At 45.7% G+C, this 12,846-nt stretch overlaps 1 protein-coding gene across 1 annotated transcript in view; it reads right to left on the minus strand.

Annotated features, from left to right (window-relative positions):
- The window catches only part of BMERB1 (bMERB domain containing 1), a 121,710-nt gene that overhangs the window by 53,717 nt on the left and 55,147 nt on the right, over window positions 1-12,846 (minus strand). The window contains exon 2 of the mRNA XM_060648582.3: window positions 3,994-4,117. Within this exon, the coding sequence (XP_060504565.1) occupies window positions 3,994-4,117 (124 nt within the window). The remainder of the gene's footprint in view (window positions 1-3,993; window positions 4,118-12,846) is intronic.

The following is a 12,846-nucleotide window of genomic DNA, read 5'->3' on the forward strand; positions in this document are numbered from 1 at the left end:
GATTGACAAGGTGGGTGCACCTCCAGGCAAGGTTATGTACTACGCCAGGCTGGAGCTGGGGGCACCCATCAGCTTCATCCACTATTGTCTGCAGGCTGCCAGCAAGACTCCCCAGGGGCCTGGAAGCCGGCCGCTCCCTTGGAGAATGTCACTGAGCCCCTCTTCTGTCCTGACTACACTGACATCCTCCTGTATTCTTTGAATAACATGATTCATTCAAGTATCTACTGATGCACTGGTGCTAGGGTGGTGAGCATAGCTGCTTTCAAGCATCTACAGTTGACATCTGTCCCTAAGTGGGCATGATGGGGAAATTCAGTGAGGTCCCAAGTCAAGAGTTTCATGCAGTGCTTGGCACAGAACTAGAGCTTAAATGTGAGCCATTCTTGTCCTTGTGCACTCAAGTGTGATACCTTGTACACTCACTGGCGTGTACCATATGCTGGGATACTGTGTGTGTGTATGTGTGTGTGTGTGTGTGCACATGTGTGCACCCGGTGCAAAGGTCAGTCGATGCAAAGTGACAGCCATTGTTCCTGTAGCAGCAAAAGCAACCTCTGGTCCCTCTTGAGCACCTGCAGGCTGAGGGAGCTATTCGGTACTTTCTAGAACTCATATGTTTTCTGTCTTCTTTCTTTTAAAACAGGAGAAGGATATTATAAGTGTCAGTCATGTAGGGTATTTTTTAAACTGGAGAAAATCAAATTTAATTATGTAGTATGCTGGCTCCATAAGAATACGAGGCCCAGTCATGTGCTTTTAATGTTAAAAACTATCTATATATGAGAACAGAAGCTTAATTATAGTTTTAGAACCAAATATAAGTGTGATCCTCACTGCGAACATAAAGAAGTAAAAATTGGAAGTATAAAAATAGAAAAAAGATGTGAAAGCAAGACCTGGGCACTAATTTAATTCTGGTGGATAGTACATCCTGATTAAAGGTTATATATTAAGTAATAGAAGAAAGTGGTAAAACTGTCCATCAGAATTAATAAAAAACATTATTGGGGCGCCCGGGTGGCTCAGTTGGTTAAGCATCTGACCGGCTCAGGTCATGATCCCGTGGTTCATGGGTTTGAGTCCTGCATGGAACTCAGTGCTGACAGCTCAGAGCCTGGAGCCTGCTGCAGATTCTGTGTCTCCCTCGCTCTCTGCCCCTCCCCCGCTCACCCTCTGTCTCCCTCAAAAATAAACATTAAGGGGGGCCTGGGTGGCTCAGTCGGTTAAACGTCCGACTTCAGCTCAGGTCACGATCTCGCGGTCCGTGAGTTTGAGCCCCGCGTTGGGCTCTGGGCTGATGGCTCAGAGCCTGGAGCCTGCTTCCGATTCTGTGTCTCCCTCTCTCTCTGCCCCTCCCCCGTTCACGCTCTCTCTCTGTCTCAAAAATAAATAAAACGTTAAAAAAAAAATAAAAAAAAATAAACATTAATAAAAAGGGAAATTGTTTAAAAAATAACATAAAACAGAGGAAGAAAGACTTTTAATTTGCACATATACAGTAGTACAGGCGCACCTCCCTTTACTGTGTTTCACTTTATGACGCTTCGCAGATATTGTATTTTTTACAAATTGAAGGTTCAAGACTGAGATGGAGGAAGTCACTGCAGATGTGGTAGAAATAGCAAGAAAACCATCATTAGCAGTGGAGCCCGAAGAAGGGACTGAATTGCGACAGGCTCTTGATGAAACTTGAGCCAATAAGGAGCTGCTTCCTATGGAGGAGCCAGGAAAGTGGCTTCTTGAGGTGGAGTCTCCTCCCGGTGAAGGCGCAGGTAGTCGAAATGACAACATTCCATCCACTTCATGGATGAAGCAGAGGCAGAGTTTGAGAGGGACTCCAGATGTGAAAGGAGTTCTACTGTGGGGGAGAGGCTAGCCAGGAGGAGCACCATGGACCACAGAGAAATTGTTCGCGGAAGGAACAATCCATCGATGCAGCAGACCTCATTGTTGTTGTATTTTATTTATTTTTAATGGGTTTTTTTTTTTTATGCTTCTTTTTGAAAAAGAGAAAGAGAGAGAGAGGGAGAGAGTACAAGCAGGGGAGGGGCAGAGAGAGAGGGAGACAGAGGGTCCCAAGTGGGCTCTGTGCTGACGGCAGAGAGCCTGCAAACTCAACGATCGTGAGTCAGATACTTAACCGACTGAGCCACCCAGGCACCCCAATTGTTGTTTTATTTTAAGAAACTGCCAGAGCCACCCCCACTTTCAGCAGCCACCGCCCGATCAGTCAGGAGCAGTCAACCTCGAGGCAAGATCCTCTACCAGCAAAAAGCTTACCACTCGCTGAAAGCCCAGACGATGGCTAGCATTTTTTGGCAAAAAAAGTATTTTTTCAAATTAAGGCATGCACATTTTTTTTGGAGACATAACACTATTGCACACTTAATAGACAACAGTATAGGGTAGCCCTAACTTTTGTATGCTCTGGGAAGCCAAAAAATTCATTGTACTCATTTTATAGCCATATTCACTCACACTCACTTTATTGCAGGGGGTCTGGAACTGAATCCACAATACCTCTAAGGTATACCTGTAGAATTTATAGACTGTGGCAATCTCAAACTCTCCTGTTGCCACTGAATTCTCAATCCTTCCATACTTTTTCTCCAGAAGTTTGAGAGCTGGCTTTCCCTGTGTCCTGACTCCATCCACGAGGAAGAGCAGCATGGAGATTTCAGCTTTCCCCAGGGCCTGGACTTTGCGGTCTACTCGCTTATGTGGGGTGACTATACCCATTACTCAAATCCAGTAATGGCCGTTCTGTGGGCAAGCCCCGAGAATCTACGTCTGGTTCAGTGGTCTCCCACATACCTCAGAGACACAGAACTTCCTGCCACTCATCTGTACTTGGGTGCCCCACAGGCACCTCAAACTCATGTCCAGTCCTGGCTACCTCAGTGGTTGGAATCACCTGATTTTTGCTGATACTTCTCCCACACAACCAATCCTTCCTCAAGTTCTTCTGAAAAACAAAACCCCAAAAAACATGACAAGGGAGGGATTGTTTCTCAACACTCATGTACTCATGTTGAGTACTCATGTACTCGACACTCATGTATTCCCAGATCAAAAGGAAGAGGTTTCTTATCTGTAGATGGGGGATGTTCTAGAACGTTCCTCGAAGGGCTCCTGTGAGAAGGGATATGGGCTTCTTGTGCATGTGAAGCATTTAGCACAGGGACTGGCCCACACAGAGAGTCGAATAAATGGCAGATGTTACTACAGTGGTCTGTCTCATGGGCTGAGAGAGAAGGGCACATGATGCAGTCCATGCAGAGGTCATATAAGGAGAATATGGGTTTTGAAAGCAGGAAGAGCTGGATCTGAATCCTGATTGCTCTATTTACTAGCTGGGAGGCCCTGAACAGGTTAACTTCTCTGAGCCTCAGTCTTGCTCATCTGCAAGACAGGATAATCCCCTAACTGGCCTCAGGGAAATCACTGAAAGAATGGGTAGAATGCGTATCTTCCTCCCGTGGAGACAGGGTCAAATCATGTGACTCTGAGGTTGCCAGTGACCCCAGGAGAGAAGTCTTACCATTTCCCCCCATTTCTCAACTGAGAGAAATGTAGCCCAGAGAGAAGCTGTCCAAGCTCTCCCAGTTTTGTTGGATCTCAGAACTATCTGAACCCAGAGTGTGCGCTCTTAATGACACGGGCACAGGTACCACCTCTGGGTCCCCATCTCTGTCTGTCTGTCTCCCTCTCTCATCCCTTTCCTCTTCTCAAAAGGAAGGCTACAAAGAGCTTGGGCTTTGGAGTCAGACTGGCTTGAATTCCATCCCAAATTCAGTTCTTGTTTAAAAGGGAAGGCTCTGATAGCCATTTCTCCAGGCAGTAGTGAGAATCAAGTAAGCCTTTTTAAACGTACATAATGCCTTCATGCCAGCGCCCAGCCCACAGTCATAAAGAGCAAATGTTAGTTTCTCCGGGTGTCCTCCCCTCCACACCCCTTCCTTTCCTCGGCCGCCTCCCCGAGGCACTCACATAAACCTGAGCTCAGACTCCCGTCGGACCAAGACTTCCCGGAGACGCTGAATTTTCGCCATCTCCAGCTCGATCTCCTCCGGCATCATGGTTGTCTCCGCCATGGAGATGATGTCCAGCTGATCTGTGCAGGAGACAGGAATCGTAGGCGTCAAGACCCCAAGGCCACGCCGGTTTTCAAGAATTCCCTTAGGCTAGCCCTTGTCCCCATTCCAGGGGGCAGCCTTGCCCCAGCGTCCTTGACACTCCAGGAGGGTGCACGTGCGTGTTTATGAGCCAGCCCTTTGGAAACTGGGAAAGACGTTTTCCATGTGAACCCTGTTATGAACAAGAGGAGGCTCTGCTGGCTCACCAAACCTGTTCAAGGTTCTATATATGGCCTTGACAGTCCCTGCCTGTTCCCAGCTCCTGAGTCTCTGCTCTCTTTGACTACAGCCATTTATCCCTGTCCCAGCATCAAGACCATGGCCAATGTTAGGCAGAAAAGCATTTTATAATAATTATTTTATAGCAATACTCTGAATTATTATCTTACAAGAACACCAAGTAACGTAAGTCAGAGTAATATGAAGTAAGACAAGTTTGTTGTAGAAAATTCAGGTAATAGGTAAGCGAAAAAGAACAAAATAAAGTCATCCATGACTTCACTGCCCAGAGAGAACCACTATCCACATTTTGATAGACATTTTTCCTGTTTCATATTTATGATCAGAATTATATTTATGGCAATATACATAAAAGAATATATTTTTAAACTGTGTATATTACCATATATATGGAAAGACACTACATACATATGCATATATGTATCTATATATGCATGTATATTCATTCACTCGGGCTACAGTAACAAAATACCAGAGGCTGGGGCTTAAGCAATAGACATTAACTTTCTCACAGTGCTGGAGACTAGAAATCCCAGTTCAAGGTCTGGCAGCATCAGTTTCTAGTGAGAACCCTCTTCCAGGCTTGTACATGGCCACCTTCTCACTGTGTGATCACACAGCCTTTTCTTTGCACACACAGAGGCAGAGAGCTCTCTGGTGTCTCTTCTTATAAGGACACTAATCCTGTCAGATCAGGGCCCCAGCCTTATGACTTAATTTAACCCCGGTCAGTTCCTCAAAGGCCTTCTCTCTAAATTAGCCACCCTGGTTATTAGGGCCTCAACATATGAATTCAGGGGGGACATAAAGATTCAGTCCATGACAATATGGATGCATGTGTATACTTATATATGTATATGTAATAGCACATATATTGCTATTAACATTTTGGTGTAAATTCTTCCAATTATATATGGCAATTTACATGATTATATATAATATATATGTGGTGTGCATACATAGGGTAACACATATGGTTTTTTATGTGTTTTCTATGCATAATATTATATATACCCGTACATACATACATTTCACAACAGCAAAGATAAGAAATAATCTAAACGCCTATAAATGGGTGAATGGATAAAAAAGTATATATATAATGGAATATTATTCAGCCATGATGAAGGAGGATATCCTTTGTTACAGCAGGGATGGGCCTTGAGCACATTACACTAAGTGAGAAAAGTCAGAGAGAGAAAGACAAGTACTATATGATGATCACTTGTATGTGGAATCTAAAAAGTCAAACTCGTAGAAAACAGAGTAAAATGGTTGTTACCAGAGGATAAAATTGATGTTGTTTAAGAGTTGTTAAGAGTACAGGGGCGCCTGGGTGGCTCAGTCGGTTAAGTGTCTGACTTTGGCTCAGGTCCCGATCTAACAGTTCGTGGGTTCGAGCCCCGCATCGGGCTCTGTGCTGACAGCTCAGAGCCTGGAGCCTGCTTCACATTCTGTGTCTCCCCCTCTCTCTACCCCTTCCCTGCTCATGCTCTGTCTCTCTCTGTCTCTCAATAATAAATAAACGTTAAAATAAATAAATAAATAAATAAATAAATAAATAAAACATTAAAAAAACTTAAAAAGAGTTGTTAAGGGTTCAAACTTGCAATATATAGGGAATACACATATCTTTCTTTTAAAAAACTGGAAAAATGTTTACTAAAATGTTAATACTCCCACACACTATTATATACATATGTATCCATCATTATACAGGTCTGGTTTTTGTAATATAAAGTTAGGGTCTCACATTTTATTACCTGTTCTTTTCATTGAACATATCGTGAGCATTTTCGCACATCCTCGGATGTTCTTCCCCAGCAGCAGTGTGAGAGGCTGAGTAGTCTTCTATTTGTGGCTGTATCATGAATCACTCCACCAACCCCCAGGCACTTGGGTTGTTTTCCATTTTCTCCACCACAAACAGCCCCGTAATGAGCATTCTCTAAGCTCAATCTTTACGTGCACCTAAGAGGTGTCTTTAGGCCACACTGCCAGAGTGAATGGCTAGGTTTTAACGGATACAGATCCTACAGTCTTTCACAGGTACAGCCAAAGATACAGGGGAGGAGAGATTCTTGCTTTAGTGAAGCCAATTTCACATGACCTACTGCTGCTTGTCCCGTCTACACCCGGCACCTTGGTTCTGCTGCCTGGTGTTTGTCTTTTTCCTTACCTCCAAGTCAAGGGTTTGGAAAGCTGCTGTCTCTCTACCTGTCTCCCTCCTATGACCTGGACCCCTGGCCCTGCACACTCCCCAGGGGCTGGGGACTGCAGACTTCCCTGAAGTCACCCCCTGCCAGCTTGGATCTCAGAATGTTGCCCACTCGCAGAAGCCCGTACGACTGCTGGGAAACTCCTGGTCCTGGGTTCTCCAGGATCAGGGGTAAATTGTCATTCCCTTCAATCATCTACCCCTAATAACATCCATTCCATAAGCCTCCTCTCCACCCATCAGGATCCCCCATTTTGCTGAGGAATCTGGAAGGAAGGGCAATTACCTTTAGCTGATTCTCACCTTGAAATGAATGGCCTCCCTAACACTCTCTGAGATAATTCGTAATTTGTATGAGATAATGAGGATAAAGGCAAGGGGAAGGACCAAGAAATTAGTCAGGGCAAAGAAACGGTGGCATTACAGCCGTAGGTCTGCTGGAGATCGTCTCCCTCCCTACCTGGCCTGGCTTCTCGGAACAGCATCTGTTTCTCCTTATATTTTCCGAGAGCTCCTAGATTTCATAGCATGGACAGTGCATGGTGTTGAGTTGGGGAGGAAGGCAGCGCACAGTGGTCTAGATGGATGGCGGGGACATGGGCAGTGGGAGGAAATGTTAAATCAAGGGTATTCACTATCCCCTCCCCCAGCCCTCCAAGCGCAGGAGGTCCTGGAGATCATGCCGCTGTCCTCTGTCCGGCTGAGCTGGTGCTGAAATGCGGGTGGAAGGGGAGCCAGAGAGAAGGAGGGCGTGAGTCTGAGAAAGAGGAGAGAGAGGGAGGGGGAGCAGAAGAGCTGTCTCAGGACTGAGACTTGAGAAGAGAGACAGATGTCTAAGGAGGAATTTTAGGAATTGTCCATGTGACATGCTGAGTCATGATCTCAAGGTCCCTGGAATCAGATTTGGGGTCCTACTGCCCCTGACACCAGACCTAGATGGATCCCGGGGCTGCAGCAATGAGGTCCGACTTGAGGAAAGAGGGTGAAAGGAAAGGACAGGAGAAAAAAGTTAATATTAATTGTTACTCTGTGCCAGGCTCCAATCAGGCTGGAGGACCAGCTTGGGGGAGCAGGGACTCTGGGCACAGGGTAATAGAGGGTTGTGGGGAGGAGGGGTAGAGGGTGTTCTGGAGTCAGGTGGCCAGAGCTTGTGTCCCAGCTCTGCCCCTCACTAGCTATGTGGCCCAGGAGAGTTAGTTAACATCTCGTGACTCAGTTTCCTCATCTGTAATGTGAGGACAATAAGGGACCCCACCACCCAGGGCAGTTGTGAGGATGGAATTAACCAAGGGATGAGAGCCTCCGTGCATGGTGACGATTCCCTTTGTTATTACCACCAGCCCGCTCTGCCGTGCTATCTCTTCTAATCCTCACCATAAGCCAGCAGGATCAAGATGTTCTCTGTTGAACAAACAAGGAAACGAAGCCCAGAGCTGAGTAAGGAAGGAGCTGAGCCCTTGTCTGCCTCCAAAACGCTGGTGCTTTGCCCCATCACGGCTGCCCTTTTTGCACACAGGTGCTCTGAGTCCAACTACCACTGTCCATCCACATCTGAGAGTCAAGGGCAGTGTCTTAGTTCCCCATGGCTGCCATAACAGATCAGTGCAAACTCGGTGGCTTAAAGCAACAGGACTTTATTTTTTCTCCGTTCTGGAGGCTGGAAGTCCCAGATCAAGGTGTCAGCAAGGCTGTGCTCTCTCCAAAGGCTCTGGGGGAGGGTCCCTCCTTGCCTCTCCCAGATCCTGGCAACCCTTGGCTTGTGGCAGTATTGTTACAACCTCTGCCTCCATTTTCATGTGGCCATCTTCCCTGTGGCTCTGCGTGTCCTTCTCTGTCCTTTTCTGAAAAGACCCTATTTCCAAAAATAAGGTCACATTCTGAGGTTCTGGGTGGATGTGAATTTGGGAAGAGCACTATTCAGCCCACCAAAGTTAAATAGCTTGCAAGTTCCCCCAATAGCCATGTCAACTTCTCAAAGAGCTTTGGTCACTGCACAAGGAGTCAGCCCTAGCTGGAAGCAGCCCAGGCCCCAGGAAGCAGTCAGGGGGAGGGGCAGAGTTAGAGATCCTTGGTCTGAAGCCAGTCACGGGCTATATGAGCTTGAATAGGCCCTTTACCTCTTAGCTTCTCTTTCTTCCTTTGCAAAATGGGGTTCAATAGCTGCCATGTTCTATGCTGTGGCTGAGACCTCATATGATCTCATTTAATCCCTGTTTTATACCTGATGAATCTGAGGCTTAGAGAAGGAAGTGACTTGGCCAACATCACACAATCAGAATGTTGCAGAGACAGAATGCAAACCCAGTGCTCAATCTCTCTCTCTCTCTCTCTCTAAATGGGCAAGGCCTCTGGGCAAGGGCTAAATGCATCTATGGATGGGACCCAGCAGATATAAGTATCCTCATTTCTCAGATCATGGTTCAGATGGGTAATCTGTTTTCCATGGGACAGTTGCTGAAAACAGCAGTACACCCTGGGGTGAAACATGGGACAAAGACTTAATCACCCACCATGGATTGGCATTTTACCAATTTCCAGGTGCCGAGATGAACATTTAGCATTGACGTGGAACAGAGAATGGGGCTGATACCTGTGTTGAAAAGCCTTGCTCCTGGAAACTTTCCTTCCCCTGGAGAAACGAGCAAAGGCTAGACCTCACATCAGATAGAAGACAGAATGCCGACTTGTGGATAGTGCTCTGTGCCAGGCTCTGTGCTAGGCTCATAATAGGCCTCATCTCTTTTAATCTTCACAGCGTCCTGGGTGAGGGGTTAGCAACTATAGCCACAGGCCAAATCCGGCCCCCTGCCTGATTGTGCAAGTAAAGTTTTATTACAACACTGGTCATTGCTCATTGAGGCATTATTTATGGCTGTTTTCACACTACCACAGCAGAACTTTGTAGTTGCAACAAAGACTGCATGGTCCATAAAACCTCAAATATTTACTGTCTGACCCTTTACAGAAAAAGTTGCCTGCCCTAGATGGTAGATGTTATAATTTCCCCACTTTAAAGATTTACTTATTTATTCTTGAGAGAGAGAGAGAGACACGAGTGGAAGAGGGGCAGAGAGAGAGAGACAGAGAGAGAGAGAATCCCAAGCAGATTCCACACTGTCAGCACAGAGCCCAATGCGGGGCTCGAACCCATGGACCATGAGATCATGACCTGAGCCGAAGTTAGATGCTCACCTGACTGAGCCACCCAGGTGCCCCCCAAATTGAGCATATTCTATTGCACTGGGTAAGTGGGAAATATCTGTTCTCAAGCGTTAGCAGACACGGTGATTATCCAGGCAGCTTGTTAAAAAGGCAGAGTCTCTGTTTCTACCCCAAGTGGTTAGGATAACACCAGGTTACTTCAAGCTGTACTACAAAGCTATAACCATCAAGACAGTATGGTACTAGCACATAAACAGACACATAGATCAGTGGAACAGAAAACCCAGAAATGGACCCACAACTATATGGTCAACTCATCTTCAACAAAGCAGGAAAGAATACCCAGTGGAAAAAAAGACAGTCTCTTAAACAAATGGCACTGGGAGAACTGGACAGCAGAAGAATGAACCTGGACCACTTTCTTACACCATACACAAAAATAAATTCAAAATGGATGAAAGACCTAAATGTGAGACAGGAAACCATCAAAATCCTAGAGGAGAACAAAGGCAGCAACATCTTTGACCTTGGCTGGAGCAACTTCTTACTAGACACATCTCCAGAGGCAGACAAAAGCAAACATGAACAACTGGGACTTCAAGATAAAAAGCTTCTGCACAGTGAAGGAAACAATTCACAAAACTAAAATGCAGCCTAGGGAATGGGAGAGGATATTTGCAAATGATATATCTGATAAAGGGTTAATATCCAAAATCCATAAGGAACTTATCAAACTCAACACCCAAAAAACAAATAATCCAATGAAGAAATGGACAAAAGACATGAATAGACACTTCTCCAAAGAAGACAACCAGATGGCTAATAGACATATGAAAAGATGCTCAACATTACTCATCATCAGGGAAATACAAATCAAAACTACAATGAGATACCACCTCATACCTGTCAGAATGGCTAAAATCAACAACACCAGAAACAACAGGTATTGGCGAGGATACAGAGAAAGGGGAACCCTCTTGCACTGTTGGTGGGAATGCAAACTTGTGTAGCCACTATGGAAAACAGTATGGCGGCTACTCAGAAAGTTAAAAATAGAACTACCTTATGATCCACAATTGCACTACTAGGTATTTACCCAAAGGATACAAAAATACAGACTTGAAGGGGCACATGCACCCCAATGTTTATAGCAGCATTATCAACAATAGCCAAACTTTGGAGAGAGCCCAAATGTCCACTGACTGATGAATGGATAAAGAAGATGTGTTACACACACACACACACACACACACACACACACAAATGGAATATTATCCAGCCATTAAAAAGAATGAAATCTTGCCATTTGCAATGACATGGATGGAGGTAGAATGTATTAAGCTAAGTGAAATAAGTCAGTCAGAGAAAGACAAACACTATACAATTTCACTCATGTGGAATTTAGGAAACAAAACAGATGAACATACGGGAAGGGGGAAGAAGAGAGAGGGAAACAAACCGTAAGAGTCTCTTAATAACAGAGAACAAACTGAGGATTGATGGAGGGAGGTGGGTGGAGGATGGGCTAGATGGGGGATGGCCATTAAGGAGAGCACTTGTGATGAACACAGGGTGTTGTATGGAAGTGATGAATCACTGCATTCTACTCCTGAAACCAATATTGCACTGTGTGTTAACTAACTAGAATTTAAATAAAAATCTGAAAAGAAAAAAAAACGGGTAAGACCAGGTTGAGGCATTGTGTCTGGGGACCTCATGAAGGAGGTCTTTACACCAGACTCTGAGAAATGCTGGTATCGGTCATGAAGAAATGAATGTCACACACGATCACCTTCTTTGTAGACTGGGCTTCCATGATAGAACTAGCATGATGGAAACTTTCTTGACAACATTTTCCTGCTAGAAGGCAGGCATCCAACAGCTGTTGGATGGGTGTGCCCATGAGGAGGACAAATCCTGGAAAAAGACGCAATAGTTTTTCTGGCTGGCTAGAGAAGATGGCGGTCACAAGGCTGCTGCGTAGAGAGAGCAACGCTCTAAAGCATGGAAGTCCCCAGGGCTCTAACTGCCACTGACGTCACTGAGCTCCCAGGAGCTGAGTCACTTCTGGGGGATGAGGCAGCTAAATCCATCTTTTTATCCCCAAATGCCACCACACCAGGGAAATGCATGCCCTCATTTTAGCACTGCCCCACAAGCAAGCAAGAGCTGAGCACTGGGCATGACTGGGACGCACCAACAGGTCTCATTACATACCTTGAAAATTTAAAGCCGTCCTGGGACAGGGTGGGGTCAGTGGTGATGGTAGATGAGGGCTGGCAATCTCCTAGAAGCTTGTAATTTAAATATAGGCAGGAAGGGGTAAAACCATGCTGGGGAACAGTGAAGTCCTCCCTTTCCAATGATGGGTCCAAGTAGGAATTTAAGCCCAGGGTCCCCGGACAATCCCTCCTCTTATTTCTGCCTTGTAACTTTCACACACATGGTATACGCCCCCAGAGGTCACTCACGTGGAACATTGCTGGTCAGCATGGTGCTGTGTCACCATGTACCTAAATGCCTTGGCAGGAAGATACTATCATTATTGCCCTTCCTTTATAGACAAATAAGTGAGGCTCAGAGAGATCAGAAGTGATTGGTCACAATCACTGAACTAGGGAGTCCCAGAGTTGGAACTCAGACCCAGGTCGTTCTGATTTCAAAGCCCATGCTGTAGATCAAAGGGCTATCGAAGAGCATTTCCCAAACCTCAATCACTGCACAGAATTCACCACAGCCATGTACTACCTGCTGTGGCCTCAATGTTTGGGTCCCATCCCCCAAATGCATAGGTTGAAATCCTAAACCCTAGTCTGATGGTATTAGGAGATGAGGCCTTTGGGAGGTAATTAGGGTTAGATGAGGTCATGTGAGTGAGGCCCCATGATGGGATTAGTGTGCTTATAAGAAGAGACATCAGATTTGATTTCTCTCTCTCTGCTCTCCCCCATGCAAGGACACAGTGAGAAGACAGCCATCTACAAGCCAGGAAGAGGTTCTCACCAAACATGAGATGTGCCAGTGCCTTGACCTTGGACTCCCAAGCCTCCAGAACTGTGAGAAATCAATGTTTGTTGTTTAAGCCCC

Source organism: Panthera onca, chromosome E3, assembly GCF_046562875.1.
Source record: "Panthera onca isolate mPanOnc1 chromosome E3, mPanOnc1 haplotype 2, whole genome shotgun sequence".
Lineage (NCBI taxonomy): Eukaryota > Metazoa > Chordata > Mammalia > Carnivora > Felidae > Panthera > Panthera onca.